The sequence below is a fragment of the Rana temporaria genome, chromosome 10, assembly GCF_905171775.1.
Source record: "Rana temporaria chromosome 10, aRanTem1.1, whole genome shotgun sequence".
In the NCBI taxonomy this organism is placed as follows: domain Eukaryota; kingdom Metazoa; phylum Chordata; class Amphibia; order Anura; family Ranidae; genus Rana; species Rana temporaria.
In genome coordinates this window covers 123,454,191-123,475,269 of record NC_053498.1, presented here as the reverse complement: position 1 = coordinate 123,475,269, position 21,079 = coordinate 123,454,191, and the positions used below count along the sequence as shown (strand labels likewise).

The 21,079-nt window shown below is 42.2% G+C and overlaps 1 protein-coding gene across 2 annotated transcripts in view; it reads left to right on the top strand.

The window, feature by feature from the left end:
- KIRREL3 (kirre like nephrin family adhesion molecule 3) overlaps nucleotides 1–21,079 on the top strand; it is a 1,042,107-nt gene that overhangs the window by 958,585 nt on the left and 62,443 nt on the right. For both annotated transcript variants that reach the window (XM_040326200.1, XM_040326201.1), the window contains exon 12: nucleotides 4,788–4,986. In XM_040326200.1, coding sequence (XP_040182134.1) covers nucleotides 4,788–4,986 — 199 coding nt within the window. The remainder of the gene's footprint in view (nucleotides 1–4,787; nucleotides 4,987–21,079) is intronic.

Sequence of the window (21,079 nt, the reverse complement as noted above, 5' to 3'; positions counted from 1 at the left end):
AGGTGCTTTGATATAAAAAAAAGCACCTTAAAAGCTCATAAAAAAAACTATTTCCATTAAAATCAATGAATGCTTTCACACACTCTTCAAAAGCGTTCAGTGTTTTACTGGCAGTTTAGTAGCGCCTTAGCCTGAAAGGGGCCTTATGGCCAATGGCCACATCTGACCCCAATCCGATGACTGGATCGGCCTCGGGGGGGCGACATCGCGGACTCCCTGGACAGGTTTAGTATTCTTATTAAAAGTCAGCAGCTACATTTGTAGCTGCTGACTTTTAAAAAAAAACTTTGAGGGTGGAACTCCACTTTAAGTGATACATTTTATTGGCTTATTAACCACTTCCCGCCCGGCCTATGGCCGATTTACGTCCGGGAAGTGGTTCTGAAATCTTGACAGGACGTCCATGGACGTCCTGCAGGATTTCATGCCGCGCTTGCCCGTGGGGGCGCGCAGCGTGGCGATCGGTGATGCGGGGTGTCAGTCTGACACCCTGCATCTCCGATCTCGGTAAAGAGCCTCCGGCGGAGACTCTTTACCACGTGATCAGCCGTGTCCAATCACGGCTGATCACAATGTAAACAGGAAGAGCCGTTGATGGCTCTTCCTCACTCGCATCTGAGAGACGCGAGTATAGGAGAGCCGATCGGCGGCTCTCCTGACAGGGGGGGTTCGCGCTGATTGTTTATCAGCGCAGCCCCCCCTCGGATCGCCACACTGGACCACCAGGGAAGCCCACCCTGGACCACCAGGGTGGGCCAAACAAAAAAAAAAAAGAATTACAAAAAAAATAAAAGGTTTTTTTTTTAAAAAAAAAGATGCCAATCAGTGCCCACAAATGGGCACTGACTGGCAACATGGGTAGATCAGTGCTGCCCCACAATGTCCATCAGTGCTACCCCACAGTGTCCATCAGTGCTACCCCACAGTGTCCATCAGTGCCACCCCACAGTGTCCATCAGTGCCACCCCACAGTGTCCATCAGTGCCACCCCACAGTGCCCATCCATGCCCAGTGCCCACCTATCAGTGCCCATCTGTGCCACCCATAAGTATCCATCAGTGCCACCCATAAGTGCCGCCCATGAGTGCCCATCTGTGCTGCCTATGTGTGCCCATCAGTGCCGCCTATGTGTGCCCATCAGTGCCGCCTATGTGTGCCCATCAGTGCCGCCTATGTGTGCCCATCAGTGCCGCATACCAGCGCCGCCAATCAGTGCCACCTCATCTGTGCCCGTCAGTACTCGTGTGAATGGAGCCTTAGAAAGATTTTGTTTGAAATCTCCCCAATGGAAAACAGATGGCAAAAACAAATATGACATTGATTATATAACTCTCTCTTACTCTATCCCAAAAAAAAAGTTTTTGCCGTTAGTTCTACTTAAAGAGGAACTGCAGTCTGCTTACATATTTTGTAATAAAAACATTTTTGCCATTCTGAAGCTTCCCTCCAACCACTTTGCATATTATTTTATATATACTGTGATTCTGTACTTGCCAAATATGCTGCAGAAATCTCCTTCCACCGAGTCTGTCTGCAACCATTTTAACTGTGGGCAGCTGAAGCTGTTGCCTGTTCACTTCCTGGATTTACACAGGCACACCTCCAGCTCTGCAGCTCTCATTGGCCCTCGTATGACTCATCCCCCCCCGCCCCCCTCCTTTCCTGGCAAACTCTCAGGAGAGTGAGAGAGAGAGAGAGAGAGAGAGAGAAAGAGAGAGAGAGAGAGAGCTGTGCATGATGTCATAATCCTAGGCTTTTCACCAGACAAGAAACAGGAAGTGGGCTGTATAAGGTATTTACTGGTAGAAAAAAAATAAAGTTTTACTATCCAAAGTTAAAAAAACAAGGGCAAAAGATTTAATAGATGTTAAGTTGAAAAAAATGACTTAAGTTCCACTTTAGGGGATCTTTCAGGACTCCTATAAATTAAGACCCATTAGATTCCTTCCTCAGACTTTGTTAAGACAGAGAAAATAAACTAAAGGGTTCCAAAAGAGCCCCTTCCGGGTTTTCACTGCTATTTAGAGCTTCATTACAGAGAAGAGATCTCCCTCCATATACGGTTCCAAAGGTTTCACCTGAAAGGAAATAAGGAAAAACCTTCAACAAAGTTGCAGGAACACAGCAAGGAAGGCTAAATCTTTTGTGTATACACAAAGCTCACAGTCCCTGTCTTGCCATCAAGTACTGCAGCATCTTCACAGTGTTTTGCACACATTCCAAAAATAAAACCAGGACATCTTTGATCTCCTTTCTATCAATTTCAGAGCCCGCAGGCTGGCAGATAGCTGAGGGGGAGAAGGCTCTTTGTGTAAGCTATTTTTTGCTGCCTCCTCCACCCACCTACACACAAAGAAGCCAGGGGAATTGGCAGAGCCGTGTGTGTGTGTGTGTGTGTGGTGTGCCGCTAGACGTACAAACTCTTCTGAACTGATTAATACAGATACAGATAACATGAGAAGTAATTACATGATGTACAGAACCAGTTGTAGACCTTAGGGTGTTTATAGTCCTGGTGGTCACAGTGTGCCATAGATTTACAGTAGTTCAGGGAGGAGGATTATTGCATGCCAACTGTAGATCAGTTTTCCCGCTGACAGCAGAAAGTAAATATAAGAGCTGGCACTGAAAAGAAAAAAAAGTGTACCCTTCCCCCAATCCATACCAGGCCCTTTGGGTCTGATATGGATTTAAGGGGTGACACCACGCCAAAAAAATAAATAAAAAAAGGGGTGGCGTTCCCCACCCAAAATCCATACCAGGCCCTTTGGGCTGGTATGCATTTTAAAGGGAACCCTACACCAAAACAATGGCGTGGGTTTCCCCCCAAAATTTTTAGAAGACCCTTAACTGAGCAAGCAGGCCAGGAAAGGGGGAGGACAGGTGAACTTTACCAGGCCATATTCCCTCAACATGGGAGGACACTTTGCCAGGATGGGGGGGGTGACGACAAGGGCCTATTTCCTACAACCTTGACCCGGTCGTTGTGGAGGTGCGGGTAGCTTTGTAGCTTATCACTCACCGAATGACAGTCACTTACACACCCCCCCCCCCCCCGCTACTAAGTAAACATGGGGACGGGGGTAAATTTTGCCCAATAATATTTTTTTGGAGAAGGTTTAGACTGCATATGTGCCACCTAAAAAAAAAAAAAAACTACCACAAGACCCTGTACAATATATATATGTCACTGGATTATCCATTAAACTCACTCTTTGTCTCGTGTTGTAGAAACCTCTCTACTGGTGGTGCTCTATTTTTTTGGGGGAACGTCAAACAAACCACCCGACCCCTTTTGTTCATTCAGTCGGCCAAACCCCCCACCCCCTCGTCGATCAGCAAACAAACCCCCCCCCCCCACCTTTGCTCGCCCGTCTGTTCATCAGCCCCGTACTTGCCCCCATCCAGGTCACGGGCAGCTCCCCCCTGCGTCTCCTCGGCACATACCCCCCTGCTCCCGGCCAATAGGGTCATGCCCACTTTCTAAACTTCTTTTGAATTTCATCCTCGTCCTGCATGTCGGTCACAAAAGCAGTTTAATAACATTATCAAACTCACAAGTGAAATTGACACAATTGTCTTAGAAATTAAGGAATTATTGAAGGGCTTCATTAATTCTCCTTTCAAGTTCTCTGCCGAGTTAAATGTGAAAAGGTTCTTTACCGTGCTAGGACCACTATAAATCCAATCCTGTCTACCAGACTTGCACCAAAAGAAAAATTATCAGACTTCACTGGCACAAAAGTGGGGACAAATAGATTGCTATAAAATCATATACAAATGTTATTATTCCAGATAACCACAATAAAATCGCATAGAGGCCCATAGGTCATAAAAACATAACAAACAGTAAATAAGTACCAGCTGGGACACATTGTACCTGTCACATTAACATATTCATTCTTAAAGTATATGTAAACCCTCATCTTGTAAAAAAAAAAAAAAAAAAAAAATTCAGTTTAAGATTGAAATGAAAGATAAATATAAAAAAAATATATATTTATTTTTTTGTGATTTTAGGTAGATATTAAGCCAAAAAAAATGTTTCTTATTTTATTTTCGTTATAGTAGCTCAGGGACAGGACTCAGGAGGGCAAGAAATTATAATGGACAGGCGCACACACATGAAATTGACTCTCACAGTGATACTTGACAGCAGTGTGCAGCAGCACAGATCACCGACACGACACGTCCTCTCCGGAGTCACAATGACAGTCTCTCTGCACCCCAGGTTGTCCCCCGCTCCAGTCCTTCCAACCCCCACACTAGGCTCCGGCTACTCCACTTGGCTCCCTTGCACTATGACATCACACGGCAATCTCAGACGCCGCCTCAACCAGTTTGTCCCCTGCTGGCACAGATTGAACACACTGTAGCAGGCACTCGGACGGTCTCGGCCTGCTCCAGACCCGAACTGTGAATGCGCAGTTCCGAGTCGAGTGTCATTTTTTACTAGCAACCTTTTCCTCTTACTGGCATTTACTGACAGAAGAAAAGTGCCCATTTTTACTGGCTGCCAGTAAAAATACTGACGGTTGGCAACACTGACTCCAACGCAAGACAAAGGGTGAGTTCAATGGATAATCCAGGGATGTACTTTACAGGCCCTTGTGGCTGTTTCTGACAGCAATTGTGGTGTCCGTGGGTAAAAGCAGACATCCATGCCTAATCTACAGGTATGGGCTGAACTGAACTGAAATTCTCCCCTATATGTTAGTTAAAATAAGCCAAGAAAATGACCTAAGTTCTCCTGAAGTCTTTTCATGTATGATTTTCCCTTAATCTAGGCCTGGTCCTGGAAGGAGAATGTCCTGGAATCAGGAACATCAGGTCGATACACAGTGGAAACAGTCAGCACAGACGAAGGTGTCATCTCCACTCTGACCATCAGCAACATTGTGCGAGCCGACTTCCAAACCATATACAACTGCACAGCCTGGAACAGCTTTGGCTCAGACACGGAGATCATTAGACTCAAAGAACAAGGTGAGGGGGCATCTTATGCATGTAATAGAATATGAACTCTAAAAAATAAAAGTCGGTTTTTAACAAGCATGGTAAACAGCCCAACCAGGCTTTCAAATGTTAATTATATAGATGTGTGTGTGTGTGTATATATATATATATATATATATATAAATATATATATATATATATATATATATATATATATATATATACATATATATATATATACACACACACACACACAAATACACACACACACACACACAAATATATATATATAAACAAACTTAATTTATTTTTTGCCAAATTTGATAACTACTCTCTGAAAGTAATACATTCTGAATCTGTCAGGAACAATTTTTTCCTCTATCTCCCTGTTGAGTAGTTCTCCCTTTTCCTTTGTAATTCCTCTTTATGTTATGGTGTATAAGTCAGTCACTGATAAGAAATTCAAGGGTTTTAATACTAACCTCATGTTAAACGGTGACTGATGCTTTTGATCGCAGTCACTTGGGATAAGATTTAAATAGACGTTTTCTGATTGTAAAGGGCATCATTTGATGTGATATAAATCCCCTTTTACTCTTCAAATCCACCTCATCATGAGCAGTGATCAGCATTTAACACACAGGAAATATAGAACACTTGTAAGCTATTACACAGAGTACGATAACTGAAGAACCGGGAAATGAGACAGCCCAACTGCAAAGATATTGTAGGTTTTCTGCTTTATTTTAAGTGTTCATCTACAACTGTTTTTGCATTCTTCAGAATAGTTATTGAGATATATATATATATATATATACAGGGTGGGCCATTTATATGGATCCACCCGGGAGGGCCATTTATATGGATACACCTTAATAAAATGAGAATGGTTGGTGATATTAACTTCCTGTTTGTGGCACATTAGTATATGTAAGGGGGGAAACTAATGTGCCACAAACAGGAAGTTAATATCACCAACCATTCTCATTTTATTAAGGTGTATCCATATAAATGGCCCACCCAAGTGTATCCATATAAATGGCCCACCCTATACACACACACACACACACACACACACACACACTATATTACCAAAAGTACTGGGACACCTGCCTTTACCCCGCACATGCACTTTAATGGCATCCCAGTCTTAGTCTGTAGGATTCAATATTAAGGTTGGCCCACCTTTTTCAGCTATAACAGCTTAAATTCTTCTAGGATGGCTGTCCACAAGGTTTAGGAATGTGTGTCTATGGGAATTTTTGACCATTCTTCCAGAAGTGCATTTGTGAGGTCAGGCACTGATGTGGACGAGAACGCCTGGCTCGCAGTCTCCGCTCTAATTCATCCTAGAGGTGTTCTTTTGGGTTTAGGTCAGGACTCTGTGCAGGCCAGTCAAGTTCCTACACCCCAAACGTGCTCATCCACGTCTTTATGGACCTTTCTTTGTACACTGATCCAAATCATTTGGTGGAGGAGGGATTATGGTGTGGTTGCTTTCCTAAACCTTGTGGACAGCCTTCCTAAAAGAGTTAAAGCTATTATAGCTGCAAAGGGTGGGCCAACTCAATATTGAACCCTACAGACTAAGACTGTCATTAAAGTTCATGCGCATGTAAAGGCAAGTGCCCCAATACTTTTGGCAATATAGTGTATGTAAATCTTGTGTAATAATTTCCTTTCACTTCCTATCCCATAGCCAAAACAGGAAGTGGGAGTACATCCCTCCAAAGTGAAGATATCCTTGAATGTCAACATAACTAGTGTCCCCATTGGTGCCTGACCATCACTCCTATATGAGCTTGTTGGACATCCCATTTCAAACTATGAGCATTAATATGGAGTTGGCCTCTTTTAAAGCCACAACTGCCTCCATTCTTCTGCGATGACTTTCCACAAGATTTTGGATTGTAGCTGTGAAATTTGTGATCATTTGTGAGGTCAGGTTATGATGTTGGACATGAATACCTGGCTTGCATTTGGTGTTATAAGTTCTTCCAAAGGTGTTCAGTAATGTTGAGATCAGGGCTTTGTGCAGGTCATTCGAGTCCCTCTAGTCTACACCAAACTGGTCAAACCATGTCTTTATGGGGCTGACTGTGTGCTTAAGGTCACAGTCATGCTGGAACAGAAACTGGCATTCCTCAAACAGTTACCACAAGGTTTTAAACAAACAATTGTTTAAAATTGACACTGGAAAGACTTGAGCTCAATAATTCAGAGGGCTGTCCACAAAGTTGTGGCCATATAATGCATGTACAGTCTTTACTTCAGCCATGCCAGCTTTTTGACATACTGCAGTTCCAACTAGTACTTGGATGGGTTATTCCTTCAAATTCCCAATTTATGTGCTTTAGTCCCAAGTTGCTGTCAAAAAATATAATGTACACTGCAACGGAATGTGCAAGCACATTCTTATGCGACTCGTGTTAGAGGTAGCTCCTCCCTCTAGCACGAGTCGCATAAGAATGTGCTTGCATGTGCCAGTTTCTGTTCCAGCATGACTGTGACCTTAAGCAAGCCAAATAGAGCTCAACAATTGGAATCATGGAGTTTTTATGCTTGGGTCGAATCTGTAAAATCCTTAGCTGTTCATCTTCTGTAAAGATTTTACTGCAGTAAAAAAAGAAATAAAGAGGCTACAAAAAAATAAAATAAGCTAAAGTCAGCCAGTTCTTACTTGGACCTGTACCCAAATATTAACATAAAGCTATGTCAGTAACTCTATCTAAGATACCTAATTTTACGGTTTGTTCCCTGTAGTGGTGCTCACATAACCAAAAGCCTGGGTGCCTAACCTTGGTTAGATGATCTATGTTAAAAGATTGGGGTCAAAGTTTAGGTTATACATTCATATGTAAACAATCATTAGGCTGACACTTGAATACAGGTTCACATTAGTAAGTGAAAAGCTCCATAAAGTGGACCACAGAGAAAGGACTAGCTTGTGATAGGGGTCCTCAAAAACTAAGGGAAAAGTTGAAAATGCTTTATTCCATTTTTGTCATCATGTACTACTATTACAACGTAGTCATGTCTCAGTACCACCTATACTTTACTACCAGTGTCTAAAATCCATCCTGTCAAGTTTCCGATACAGAATGCTATACTATACACACACCTAGTTTGTGAGAGATCATCATTCACCAACACACCTATCTCAAAATAGCCCCCTTGTATAATAAAGTGTCCGATTCTGTTATCCGTTTATCATTTGTCTATTGCAATCACATTACCACTTTCATGTATTTATATTAAGACAGACAGAAGGAGAGAGAGAGATACCCCATATAGGTATATTCATTCCCAATGCCATACAGGTATATACAGTACCCTTCATTAATTAATTTAGGGGACAGTAAAGTAAAGTAGTAAAAATACAATACAAACACACTACAACACATACCATCACTTATGAATTGTTATTCTGTCATATGAGAGTTTTTGTACTTTAGTAACCCATTATTTTTCAATATGGAGATTAGCATCCAAAAAAAAAAGCCTTTGTCCGATAATCTCATAATGTGTATTAATTAGGCTTTAGACAACAGTTAGAGCCAGACAATCCTCTATCCAGGGCATGAGCAAACAGACAAACCTTTTGATCAAGGATAGGTATGAAGATATGGAGTCCCTTTAAATATCACTAATGAGGGTATGTGTGCACAGCAGAGACCTGGGCTGCAGTGCTGAATAATGTCCAGCAGGTGGTAAAGGTTCAAGGATGTCTGTTACACCTGTCCTTTGCCTGTGTTTCATCAGATTAGACGATCTGTCAAATTGTGTAAGGGAAGTGACATTCCGTCACGGCAATCTTGGTACACCCCATACTCGGCCGTAGTAAGGATACAAGCAGACATATTTTTACACCGACCGGGTTTTTGCATTTCACACTTATTTTCACCAGTAAACAGAGCTTATATAGTGAAATACAGCATTTAGTAATCCGTGTGACTGTTTTGATGTTGAATTTTAAAAGTAGCGGTGTTCTGTCAGATCAGCAAACCTCTGAGATCAGCACGCATGCCGCTGCTTTTAAAATTTGACATCAAAACACTCAGACGGATTTCAAAACACTGTATTTCACTCAGTTTTTTGGTAAAAATAAGTGGTAAAAATGTGTTGTCACTTCAGTCACAAAATTTGACGGGTCGCCTAAACTGACGAAACACCTGCCACAGCCCTGAAGAGATAACATTGTGTAAGCTTAGCATTCTGGATTTCCAGCAGTGCAAGGTCACAGTTCTTACTAGCAGAACACTAAACCATTCTTCTCCCATTTGCAATATGGGAAAATGCAAGCGACAATCTGATTGCTTGTAATTGGCAACAATAACGCGAGAACCGTTCTGTAGATGTGTTTATGGATTACACAAATACATCTTTTAATACGTTTTACTGATTTATCAATCAGCTATAGCTCACTAAATGTAAAAAAAAAAAAAAAAAAATCAGCATTCTGTAAAATAGCCTTTTATGACTTTCCCAACCCAAACCTGTCGTGATTTGCATATCTGCACAGAAATTTGGGCATCTGACATTAACTTTGATGTGCAGCTTGTTGTTCTATGCTAGCTGCCAAAAGCAAGGCACCAAACTGTCAGTCACTAGAATTGTTTTTATGGGAGTACTCGACAGGAAGCCAGCTTCATACTGGAAAATATCCCCTCACCCCACTATGAAATCTTCACTTTAAATATCTGCGATTCTGATTATATGAAATTTTTACACAGCAGAGAATGTAGTGAAAACCTCTTTTACATAAACCAATTTGCAAGTTCTGCTCAATGGCCCTTTAAAGACATGACACTGACAAAAAGTGCTGTAAAATAAAAGACATCGCCTGTCACAAGGATGACAGTGAATAATTCCTTTTAGGACCCTCTCTAGGACTGGACACATAAAATATATGTGTTAATATATTGCAACATTGTGTTTGCAATGCTGTCTAGTTTTGTAACACGTCTCCATTCCCAGCAAGCTCACAGTGCCCGCAGGACTGCAGAGGTGTGACCTTGCCAGTCAGAAGTAGCCGACACTGGCGTCCCAGAGTGTTTAAACTCACTGTAACATTGTCACCTGCAAATACTGCGGCTGATACACAAGGAAAGGAAATGAAGGCGATTTGTTAAGGAAGTTTAGTGTATTGGATGTTTGACTTGTGTAATGCTTCGCTGCCAGAGGGGGCTGTAACATATTACATTTACAACAGTTTATCACTGTGGCTTCATTACATTGTCTGTAAGGTTATTATGGCTGGCTAATGTAGTAGAAAGACTAAGGTGCCTTCAAGGTGAAATCTGACAAAGACCTGGAAGATTGGAAGAGTTTGCAGACAGCACAGAGGCTCTTTTGCAGCTGACAATCGGAGATGAAGGAAAAACTCAAGCAGCCATTTTCAGTTAGCAGAGAGACAAGGTTGCAAATGTTTTGTTTAAAAGAAATCTGCAAAAATAACCAGAACAACTGTGTGATAAGGCCCCTACCGAAGCCCCCAACTCATTCTGGAAACAGAAGCACTATTAAACCCAAAATGTAATATATTGCAGCTTTCCAACCATTAGAACCATTAGACTGCATCATTTTTTTTTCTTTTTTCCCTCTGCTTTCACCTGGTGATCTGGCCAAGAACACATCTCCGGTATTAGTGAGACACAACTCTGGATGAATGAGAACAGGAGGAAATTCAGACAGCAGCATTGTCAGTGTGGGGCAGAAAGTAGTGTTAAATGTATTAGCAGATTTTAGTACACTAACAAATTGAAGGAAAACTCCAGCTCCCATTTTAAAATCAGTTACAGATCAAGGTAAAGAGCCAATCACAGCGGGCCCTTTACCAGTGATCAGCTATCAGCCTGTGACAGCTAATCACGGAAGTAAACAGAAGGCAATTATAGGCTTTTTCCCCCCCTCATGCTGTCAGAATGAAGGAAAAGAAGAAAGCCATTAACCAGCTTTTGTTAGAGGGACATCCGTCCCCTTAGTGCCCACCAGGTCTGCTAATCAGTGCCCTCCAGTGTTGCTAATGAGTGCCATCTATCAGTGCCCATTAGTACTGCTAATCAGTGCCACCTATCAGTGCAGTGCCTCATCACCAGTTTCACTTATCAGTGCTGCCTATCAGTGCCACCTACCAGTCCCCATCAGTGCCACCTCTCCGTGCCGCCTGTCGGCGCCATCAGTGCCCATCAGTTCCACCTCATCAGTGCCTATCAGTGTAGGAGAAAAATTACCCGCTAGCAAATTTTTATAACAAAATATGATTTTTTTTTTCTCCAAATTGTTGGTGTTTCTTTAGCAAAAACTTGAAAGCACAGTACTTCAGCCCCAGAAGATTTGGCTACCAGGCCATTTTTTGCGATACGGCACTGCGTCGCTTTAACTGACAATTGCGCAGTCGTGCGACATTGTACCCAAAAAAAATGTACGTCCTTTATTTCCCACAAATAGAGCTTTCTTTTGGTGGTATTTGATCACCAATCAAAAAAAAGAGCAACAATTTACTTTTTGCTATAGTAAATATCCAATTTAAAAAAAATAATATATATATATATATATATATATATATATATATATATATATATATATATATATTTGGTAAAAAATAAATAAAAATACCACCAAAAGAAAGCTCTACTTTGATGACCTATGATAAAAATTTCATAAGGGTACAGTGTTGCACAATTGTCAGTCAAAGTGTGAGAGTGCTGAAAGTTGAAAATTGGCCTGGTCAGGAAGGGGGTATAAGTGGCCAGTGAATAAGTGAGTGGGTAAAGAAAAGTGGTGAAAATACCTGAATCTGACCTGCTATGTCCCTCAGCATAACTCAGACAGAGGGAGGCGTGGTACAATGTGTGCTGCAATGCTCATGTGCTGACAAGGAGCATTTTATAAAGGAGGAGAAAACAGTCAGATGCCTGTACTGGCAGCTGGCTTAGTCTCTCAGCAAGCCCCTGAGAGCCTGAGCCAGCCGTTACTACCCCCTCCACAGCTTGGCGCTCCGAAGAGTGCTGGAGGGTCAGACTAGAGAGCCGGTGACTGATAGTCACCAGCTCTCTGCTCACTGAGAACTGAGTGATCAGCGGTCTTTGATTGCTCAGTTCTCGTTCTACAGGCAGTAAGGGGAAAGCTGCAGTTGAGATCAGAGCTGCAGCCATTAAGATGAATATGATTGTTTATTTTCAATTGCCACACTTCTATTTTAAGGAAGAATGAATGAGTACAGAGCTGCATTCACTTTTGTGGTTAGTAGAAGTCAATAGATTATAAATAAAGCTCCATTTTATCTGCTAGTGCATTATGTGGCCGTAAACTCAGCTCAAGTCTCCTGTGTTTTGCATTCATAACTAGTCAGCACAGCACAAACACACAGAGTCACAATTAATTACAAACCATAACTTGTCAGCCTAGGAGACGCCTATCTTACATTTCCCCAAATGTTTCCAAAGTGGGCAGCAGCGTCTCTGGCATAGCTGACAGTCACAGCGAGGGGTTAAAGATGTGCAATTGTTGGAGGGCTTCCAAACTAGCTCAGATTTTATTAAATGCTGGGGCAGGCAGGTGGAGAGTTCTCATTAAAACAAGATTTATAGACGTTGCTGTCATGTAGATTGAATCGGAACTAAATGAACTGCTGAGAATTAGCCTTGGGCACCTTCCAACCTAAGCAGAGCCAGTGCCCGCCTGGTCAGACGGGTGTCAGTAACACTGCAGAGGATTTAAATCTGGATGAGCTAAGGCAAAGATGCTTTGGCTGCGAGGTATAAATAGTCGCAGATGCATATTTTGTAATACGCTGGCATTTTATCATTTTGGGATATAGATGCTTTTTATGGCCTTGTGATATATATTAATTTAATTGAAATCCTAAATTTCTAATATTTATGCTGTCACACACAGCCAGGGAAAATGTGCAAAGCTTGTAGAGACCATTATAGTTTTCATTGCACAATTCCCCAATTGCATTCCGCTCAACTGAAATTATTAGTTTTAAGTGACATTCCTGGAGTTATCTACAATACAGAACTGTAAGTGTAGCCTTTAACACTTTTTTTTTCTTTGAAAAGGCTCAATATTTTGAAAATGTGAAATATTACAGAACCCATTCAGGCTCAAAAGTGGTCAGTGGTTCTACACTTTACAAAATAACAGTTACTAAAAAAAAACTCTGTGCTGTAGGCTAACAACACTGACCTCTGCTTCTGCCATCACTGATCTCTGCTATATGCCTGTTTGTTATTTACTCTGAATTCAGCACTTTGTAGATATGGTATTGACTTCGCTAAAGAGACAACATAAATGCTGCCTGTTTATGAGTTGTGTTTAGGTTTACATACAGTTTGGACTTTATTATTCCAATAAGGGAGGAGCCATGTGCATAGCTTTTAGCCTGAGCTATTGAGGTCTGTAAGTAAATGTTATTTGTTTACGCCTGACCTTAATAAATGTGGTGCAAAAATAGAACAGAATACCTTTAAAAGTTTGTCCAAGGTCAACTAAAAAAATGAGGTGTAGATGTTCAAAAAACTAACGTTTTCAAAAAAAGGCCTTTTTTTTTTTAGTGGAAGAAAATTTTAAAGTGATCATAAAGGCAGAAGGTTTTTTATCTTGATGCATTAAGATAACAAACCTTCTACACCCGCCTTCCTAATGTACTTGAACTGCTGCTATATCTTGTATGGACCTTTTCTGAAAATAAAAAATTGTTATTTGAAAAAAAAAAAGATAACAAACCTTCTGTGTGTAGCAGCCAACCTAATACTTATCTGAGCCCAGCTACATCCAGCAATGTTGTAGGAGTTTCTCGGATGCCCAAGACTCCCCTCCTCATTGGCTGAGATAACAGCGTGGTGCTATTCAAAAGTGAGTCAGCCAATGAGGAGAGAAAGGGGGCGGGCTGAGCCGCGGCTCCGTGTCTGAATTGACTCAAGGAGCTACAGCTCGGCTCAGGTGCCCCCATAGCAAGATGCCTGCTGTGGGGTCACTCAACAGGAGGGAGGGGCCAGGAGCATAGAAAAGGGACCCAAGAAAAGGAGGATCTGTGCTGCTCTGTGCAAATCCACTACACAGAGCAGGCAAGTATTACATGTTTGCTATTTTTAACAAAAAAAACAGACTTTACAATCACTTTAACAAACTAGACTTTAAAATATTTCCACCCTCTCCTCCTACCTATCCTACCTACTCAGTGTATAAAAAATCTTACATATTTTTAATCAGCTCACATTTGTAGTCTGAACTGTAGTCTTTACAGTTTTGTGTACCTTAATTTTTCTTTTTTTCTACGGGTCACATGCTTTTAGAAAATATATGGTTTGGGGCAGGGCAGCAAAAGGGTTAATTGTAAAACATTGCATATATGTACGTTGGTCGCCATTCTAAATGAATGACACAGTCAAGTCATATTGTATAGTGGCAAATGTTAATATTCATTGTGGTGAGATAAAACATTTTTACCAAGGTTACTACAACCCACAAGTTGAAGCTCTAGCCTCAAAAGTCTAAAATGTTATGTTTATTTTGAACGTTTTAAAATGTCTCCACTTTCCAGTTCTTTATTATACGCCAAATTCCCCACCTTACTGCAAATCCATTATATGACAGTGAGAAGAAATTTTCATCAGTTTTCATTAAAATAATTGTGTTCTTTTTTTCTTTTTTTTTTCTGCGACTCTGAAGCAAGAGTAATGCATTATTTGGAGGACACTAGAGAAGGAATTTTGCTCTAGGTGGTGTATTTTTTCAGTTTGTTTTGCACATCTTCTGCTAAATTCAGCTCTTTTGTATCTTTTACATATTTTCCACATATTTTATACCATTAACTGTTATTTTTTATGTAGAACTTAGCATTCAAAACTATTGTGGTGTGAAATAAATAACTGGAAATGAGACTTGAAAATTCTTCTGAAATAGTGGTAAAATGTGACATAAGGGCAAAGAGGGAAAAATCAACCTTTGTGGCACAAGCGAGCCCCATGCAAAAAAAGCTGTTAGTGTAGAGAGAGTGGCCCAGATTCAAGAAGCACTTGCGCCCGCGCAACCATAGGTTGCGCGGCGCAAGGGCTTACTTGCTCCGGTGTAACGAGTGCTCCTGATTCAGGAACCTCGTTACACCGAATGCAGCCTAGGATGTGACAGACATAAGCCTCCTTATGCCTTCACATCCCAGGCTGCATTCTTGCGTTGGCCGCTAGGGGGCGCGGCCATTGTGATCGGCGTATAGTATGCAAATTGCATACTACCACCGATTCACAAAAGTTGCGCGGGCCCTGCGCACGCAAGGTACGGAGTTTCCGTACGGCCACTTTAGCATAAGGCTGCTCCTGCTAATAGCAGGCGCAGCCAATGCTAAAGTATAGCTGCGCTTCCCGCTCGTGAAATTTAAATTTCACGTAGTTTACGTAAGTGAACCGTGAATGGCGCTGGACGCCATTCACGTTCACTTAGAAGCAAATGACGTCCTTGCGACGTCATTTGCCGCAATGCACGTCGGGAAAGTTTCCCGACGGAGCATGCGCTGTTCGCTCGGCGTGGGAGCGCGCCTAATTTAAATGATTCCCGCCCCCGGCGGGATCATTTACATTAGGCGCCCTTACGCAGGGCTATTTAGCATATCGCCCGCGCAATTTACGGAGCAACTGCTCCGTGAATCGCGGGCAAAGCGCAATATTTGCGTGGGCGCAGAGAAAAATTTTTGCTCTTTGCCCACGCAAATATTGCGCGATTCTACCTGAATCTGGGCCATTGTATGAAAGTAACTGCTTATAGATCTCGCTATACAAGATACTCAATCATTTCAGGAGGCATAGTTGAATACATATTGTTGGATGTCTGTCTCTGAACGCTAGCTTGAACAGAATTCAGAGTTTAGTTTGAAGGAATCTTTTAGTAACCACCACTTAATCTTACACCACACCAAACATAAGATTAGATAAAACCACAACATGGTGAATATGGTCAAAGGACTTCTATAAAATGTGTTCTCATATTTATCCCACTGCCTCCATCATTAACATAGGTAGGCTTTCATCATTGTTCATGGGGATTAGTGATTGACCTTACTGGCCACATGTCTCTTCTGCATTCCTGATCTTCTTCCCTGAATACAAGGCCTTAAATGCCGGTCCTACTCGGTACAGTGTTCAGCCCTGTCAAGCCACAGCTTGTCATATACTTATATACAGGCTACCTGCACCTAGGATGGATGCTGCACCTGTCCCTCCCAGGCATAGTAAAATGCTGGGAGGGACACACTGCAGTTGGACAGCCCTTATAGCAGTGGCGGCTGGTGCTAAACATTTTTGGGGGGGGGCACAAACAAACGAAAAAAAAACCCATCAATTACAGCCTCATTATGCCCATCAAACGCAGCCACTGTGCCCATTAAATGCTGCCACTGTGCCCCAAATGTTGCCACTGCCCATTAAATGCTGCTACTGTGCCCCAAGTCTGCCCAGCCCTTACCTTGCTTTGGGTGGGTGATGGTGGCAGGCAGCGAGCGGTGTCCTCCATTTCTTCCTCTATGTCTTCTCTTATCCCGCCCGCTCCTCCTCTAGTCCACCCCCACCGCTGTAATTCAGCCGCCCGGCACTCGAAAAGGGGTCGGGCACCTGAATAGGGGGTGTCAGCTGCGACCATAGATAGACAGACAGGAGAGGGGGGGCGTCGCTCCTGGGCCTTTTATGGACGCACCGCCACTGCCTTACAGTATAATAAAAGAAAAACTAGTGACTGGTAATCACTGCTTTTTTTTTTTTTTCTCAAATGTGACTTATTAATCTGATCTTCCTGCCACAGTGACTGGTTGCATAGTTCCAGGTCCAATGCCACCTGACAAAGCCAGAAGCATGACATCAATGATCTTCTTAGCTGTCTAAAGGGTGGCATTCTGACCATCACTGGAAGGGAGCATTCTTTCCACTGACCTTGATTAATTCATTTTAGCTGAGGTTCCCTTTGACCTGAAAATTATTTTAAAGTCTCCACTGGGGAAAAGGTTTGGGAAAGGCTGTTCCAGTGATTGGTTTTCTAACTTTATTAATGTCCATACGTTAAAAGACTGAAAATAGGACAGTATGGAACTAGTGTTGTCAAACAGGTACCCTCTCTCCCCTCCCCGAAAGGTGCCAATTGTGGCATCGGAAGGGGGAGGAATCAGATAAGCGGAAGTTCCTATGCAGCCATATTCTGGTCAGCTTCTCTTGCTGGTTTACTGGGCAGATTTACTTCACAGCTTTCAGGGATCATTGTTTCTGATGATAGGCTCTCATCAAAATAAACACTGCTGCTTATTGTCACTTTGTCAGTCTCTGGGTAAAGAATTCTATATCCCTTATGCCCTCTATGGCTGTGTTCTCCAACTTTGATCTGCTTGGGATATAAGCATATGCTTTACATCTATACACTATAATGTCCCCTTTGCAAGGCTTGATCCATGCCACATTTCAAATGGGGTGCTTAATAGTAGTCTGTTCTGTGGGTATGTTGCAGTCATTTGCTGTCCAAGGCCCTCGACTTTGGAACACTTTACCAACCTCCATTCGGTTGGAGGAGAACCACTTGGCCTTTAGGAGAAAGATCAAAACCCATCTCTTCTGAGGTCAAAGGAGAAATGGTCAAACAAGCGCCCAGAGGCGATTCAGTTCGCATGTGCAGCGCTATATAAGTTTTTCACTCACTCACTCATGACTGCTTCTCCCCCAGTACTTGTTAGGTAGTTTGGCTCCTGACAGCATGCACCTGGCCATTTCTATAAGAGTGTGACTTTTTCTTTCAGCTACACCTTTTTGTTCTGGAGTGGTGTAGTTGTCTGTTGCGCTATATCTTTATTCTTCATGTACGATTCCATTTCCTTACTCATGTATTCCCCTTTATTGTTGGTGCATATTATTCCTGGTTTTCTCTAGAATTTGTTACTGTACATGACTAAAAACTCATAACTGGTTCCCGACTGACTCCTGTACATATATGTCGGCAGAATGGCACGGCTGGGCAAAGTAACGTATATATACGTCACTTTGAAATGCCTGCCATGCCGGAGGTGTGCACACGCCCCTGCCGCAAGCTCCGATACCGTGACCGCGGGACCAGCGGACTCTATGTCCACCGGTATCCCGCGATCGGGTCACAGAGCTGCAGAACGGGGAGAGGCAAGTGTAAACAAGCATCTCCCCATTCTGTCTAGTGACACTGTCACTGATAGTCTGTTCCCTCTCATCGGGAACAGCGATCAGTGACGTGTCACTCGTAGCCACGCCCCCTAACAGTTAGAATCACTCCCTAGGACACACTTAACCCCTTTCCCACCCCCTACTGGTTAACCCCTTCACTGCCAGTCACATTTACACAGTAATCAGTGCATTTTTATAGCACTGATCGCTGTATAAATGTGAATGGTCCCAAAAATGTGCCAAAAGTATCCGCCATAATGTCGCAGTCATAATAAAAATCGCTGATTGCCACCATAACAAGTAAAAAATAATATATATTAATAAAAATGCCATAAAACTTTCCCCTATTATGTAGATGCTATAACTTTTTCACAAACCAATCAATAAACGCTTATTTCTATTTTTTTACCAAAAATATGTAGAATACGTATCGGCCTAAACGTTGGAAAACAATAGTTTTTTTATAGATTTTTGGGGGATATTTATTATAGCAAAAAGTTAAAAATATTGAATTTTTTTCAAAAGTGTTGCTCTATTTTTGTTTATAGCGCAAAAAACCGCAGGGGTTTAAATACCACCAAAAGAAAGCTCTATTTGTGGGGAAAAAAGGACGCCAATCTTGTTTGGGAGCCACGTCGCACGACCGCGCAATTGTCAGTTAAATTGACGCAGTGCCGAATCGCAAAAAGGGGCCAGGTCCTTTACCTGCATAATGGTCCAGGTCTTAAGTGGTTAATCGTACCACCCCTCTTCTCAAGACATTTATTCAGTTCAGCTTTTTTTTCTCATATTGTAGCAGCGGCAGATTCACCAAAAGTTCTACTCCCCTCCTCCCCCTGCAACCTTCTGGGACATGTCACAGGTCCCAGAAGACTGTAGGACCACTAATAAAGCAGACCTTTAAGGACCCATAGGGCATCTGGTCATTATGTCAATATAATCCCTATTAAGGAGCTTCCCCATGTTCATTTGTATACATTAAGCCGAAGAAGGTTTACCTTCTCTATGTCCCCAGTAACAAACTCAAAATTACCTAATGGACGGCCTACATGCTGAAACTTGACCCTTTTTAGTGTTAATATATTTGAAGAATTTGGGGGGTTTGCCCTACTCTCTTTTGCAACCTGTCATTTCAAATTTTGCAGCTTTGATTTCCTTTTTACATATTCTGTTATTTTCTTTGTAACATTTAAATGATTTTTTTCATTTTTATTTTTTTAAATGTTCTTTTCCTATTGTCAATAGCTATTTTAACTTTGGATGTGAGCCACATAGGTTTTATTTTTAGCCATTTAAACTTATTGACCATGGGAGTATATTTACAGAGTGTTTGCATACAGTCAATGTGAAGCATTCGTGTTTCTGTTCTGTGTTCTTGAATGGCAACGTTCCCTCCCAGTCTAAATCTTGGAGAGCAGCCTTGGAAAATTTGCTCTCTTAACGTTAAGCACTTTAACCACTTGACGTCCGCGCTATAGCCGAATGACGGCCACAGCGCGGACCTGAATTTCTGGGGGCCGTTAATAGACTTCCTCCCCTTTTGCACGCACTCCCTGCAGGGCATGCGCTGTGATCCCGACCCCTTACCCCGTGATCAGCTGTCAGCTAATGACGGCTGATCACGTAATGTAAACAAAAGCTCTGTAATCTTTTTTTTTCTCCTCACGCTGTTAGGAGGAAAAAAAAGATGATCACCAGCTTATTTGCAAGGCACGTCGGTCCTGAAGAGGAAGGAGGCACATCTGCCTCACCTGTGCCCACAATTGCCACCTTCCAATGCCCACCAGTACCGCCTATCAGTGCCCACCCTTGCCACCTTATTAGTGCCTATCAGTGCAGGCTTATCAGCGTACATCAATGAAAGAGAAAAAATACCTGTTTGCAAAATTTTATAACAAAATATAATTTTTTTTTAACAAAAAAATTTAACTGCAGAAGAGATCAAATTCATTTGGGTACAGTGTTTTATGACCGCTTAATTGTCATTCAAAGAGTGAGAGCGCTGAAAGTTGGTTGGGGGGGGGGGGGGGGGTTAAGTGCCCAGTAAGCATGTGGTTAAACTTTCCAGTATGTGTTTGTTGTTTACAGCGTACATTAAATGAAATCATATTATGGTCACTGCTTTACAGGTGTTGCTTTATATCAGTGTTTCTCAATTCCAGTCCTCAGGCCCCCCCAACAGGTCAGGTTTTCAGGATTTCCCTCAGATGAAAAGGCTGTGGTGATTACTGAGGCAGTGAAACTGATCAAATCACCTGTGCAAAATAATGGAAAACCTGACCTGTTGGGGGGGAGCCTGAGGACTGGAATTGAGAAACACTGCTTTATATGAACATTAGTAATAGTCTCCACATTAAGATTAACAGGTCTAGTAAAGCATCATTTCTAGTTGAGGCCTCTATGAACTGTACCATAAAATTGTCTTGTAATAGGTTTAAAAATGTCCACCCTTTTACTGTTTCAGCAGTGCCATTACACCAGTCAATTTCAGGGTAGGTAAAATCCCCCGTTATTATTGTCCCAGCCCTTGCAACCCTTTCTATCTGTGCAAGGCGCTATGTCTCCACCTCCTTATTAACACTGGGTGGCCTGTAACAAATTCCAATAATTAACTATACACACACACACACACATCTATATGCAGCTCCACCCATAATCCTTCAGCACCATCATACTCTCCATCCTCAAGGTCCTCTTTCACACTCACTTTTAGATCATTCTCACAGAGACAGACACCACCACCTTTACATTTTACCCCATCTCCCTAAAAGAGTCATCAGGGACAGGGGCACACCTTAGCTATACCACTGCCCCGGACTTGTAAAGCACTCTGTGGATAACAAACAAGTGCACTAGATGTCTGGGGAGTATCACAAGCAGGGCCCAATGTCCAAGGGTCACATCATAGGCAAGTCCTACAATCTTTAGTGTGGTGGGGTCCAGGTATGGCCTCC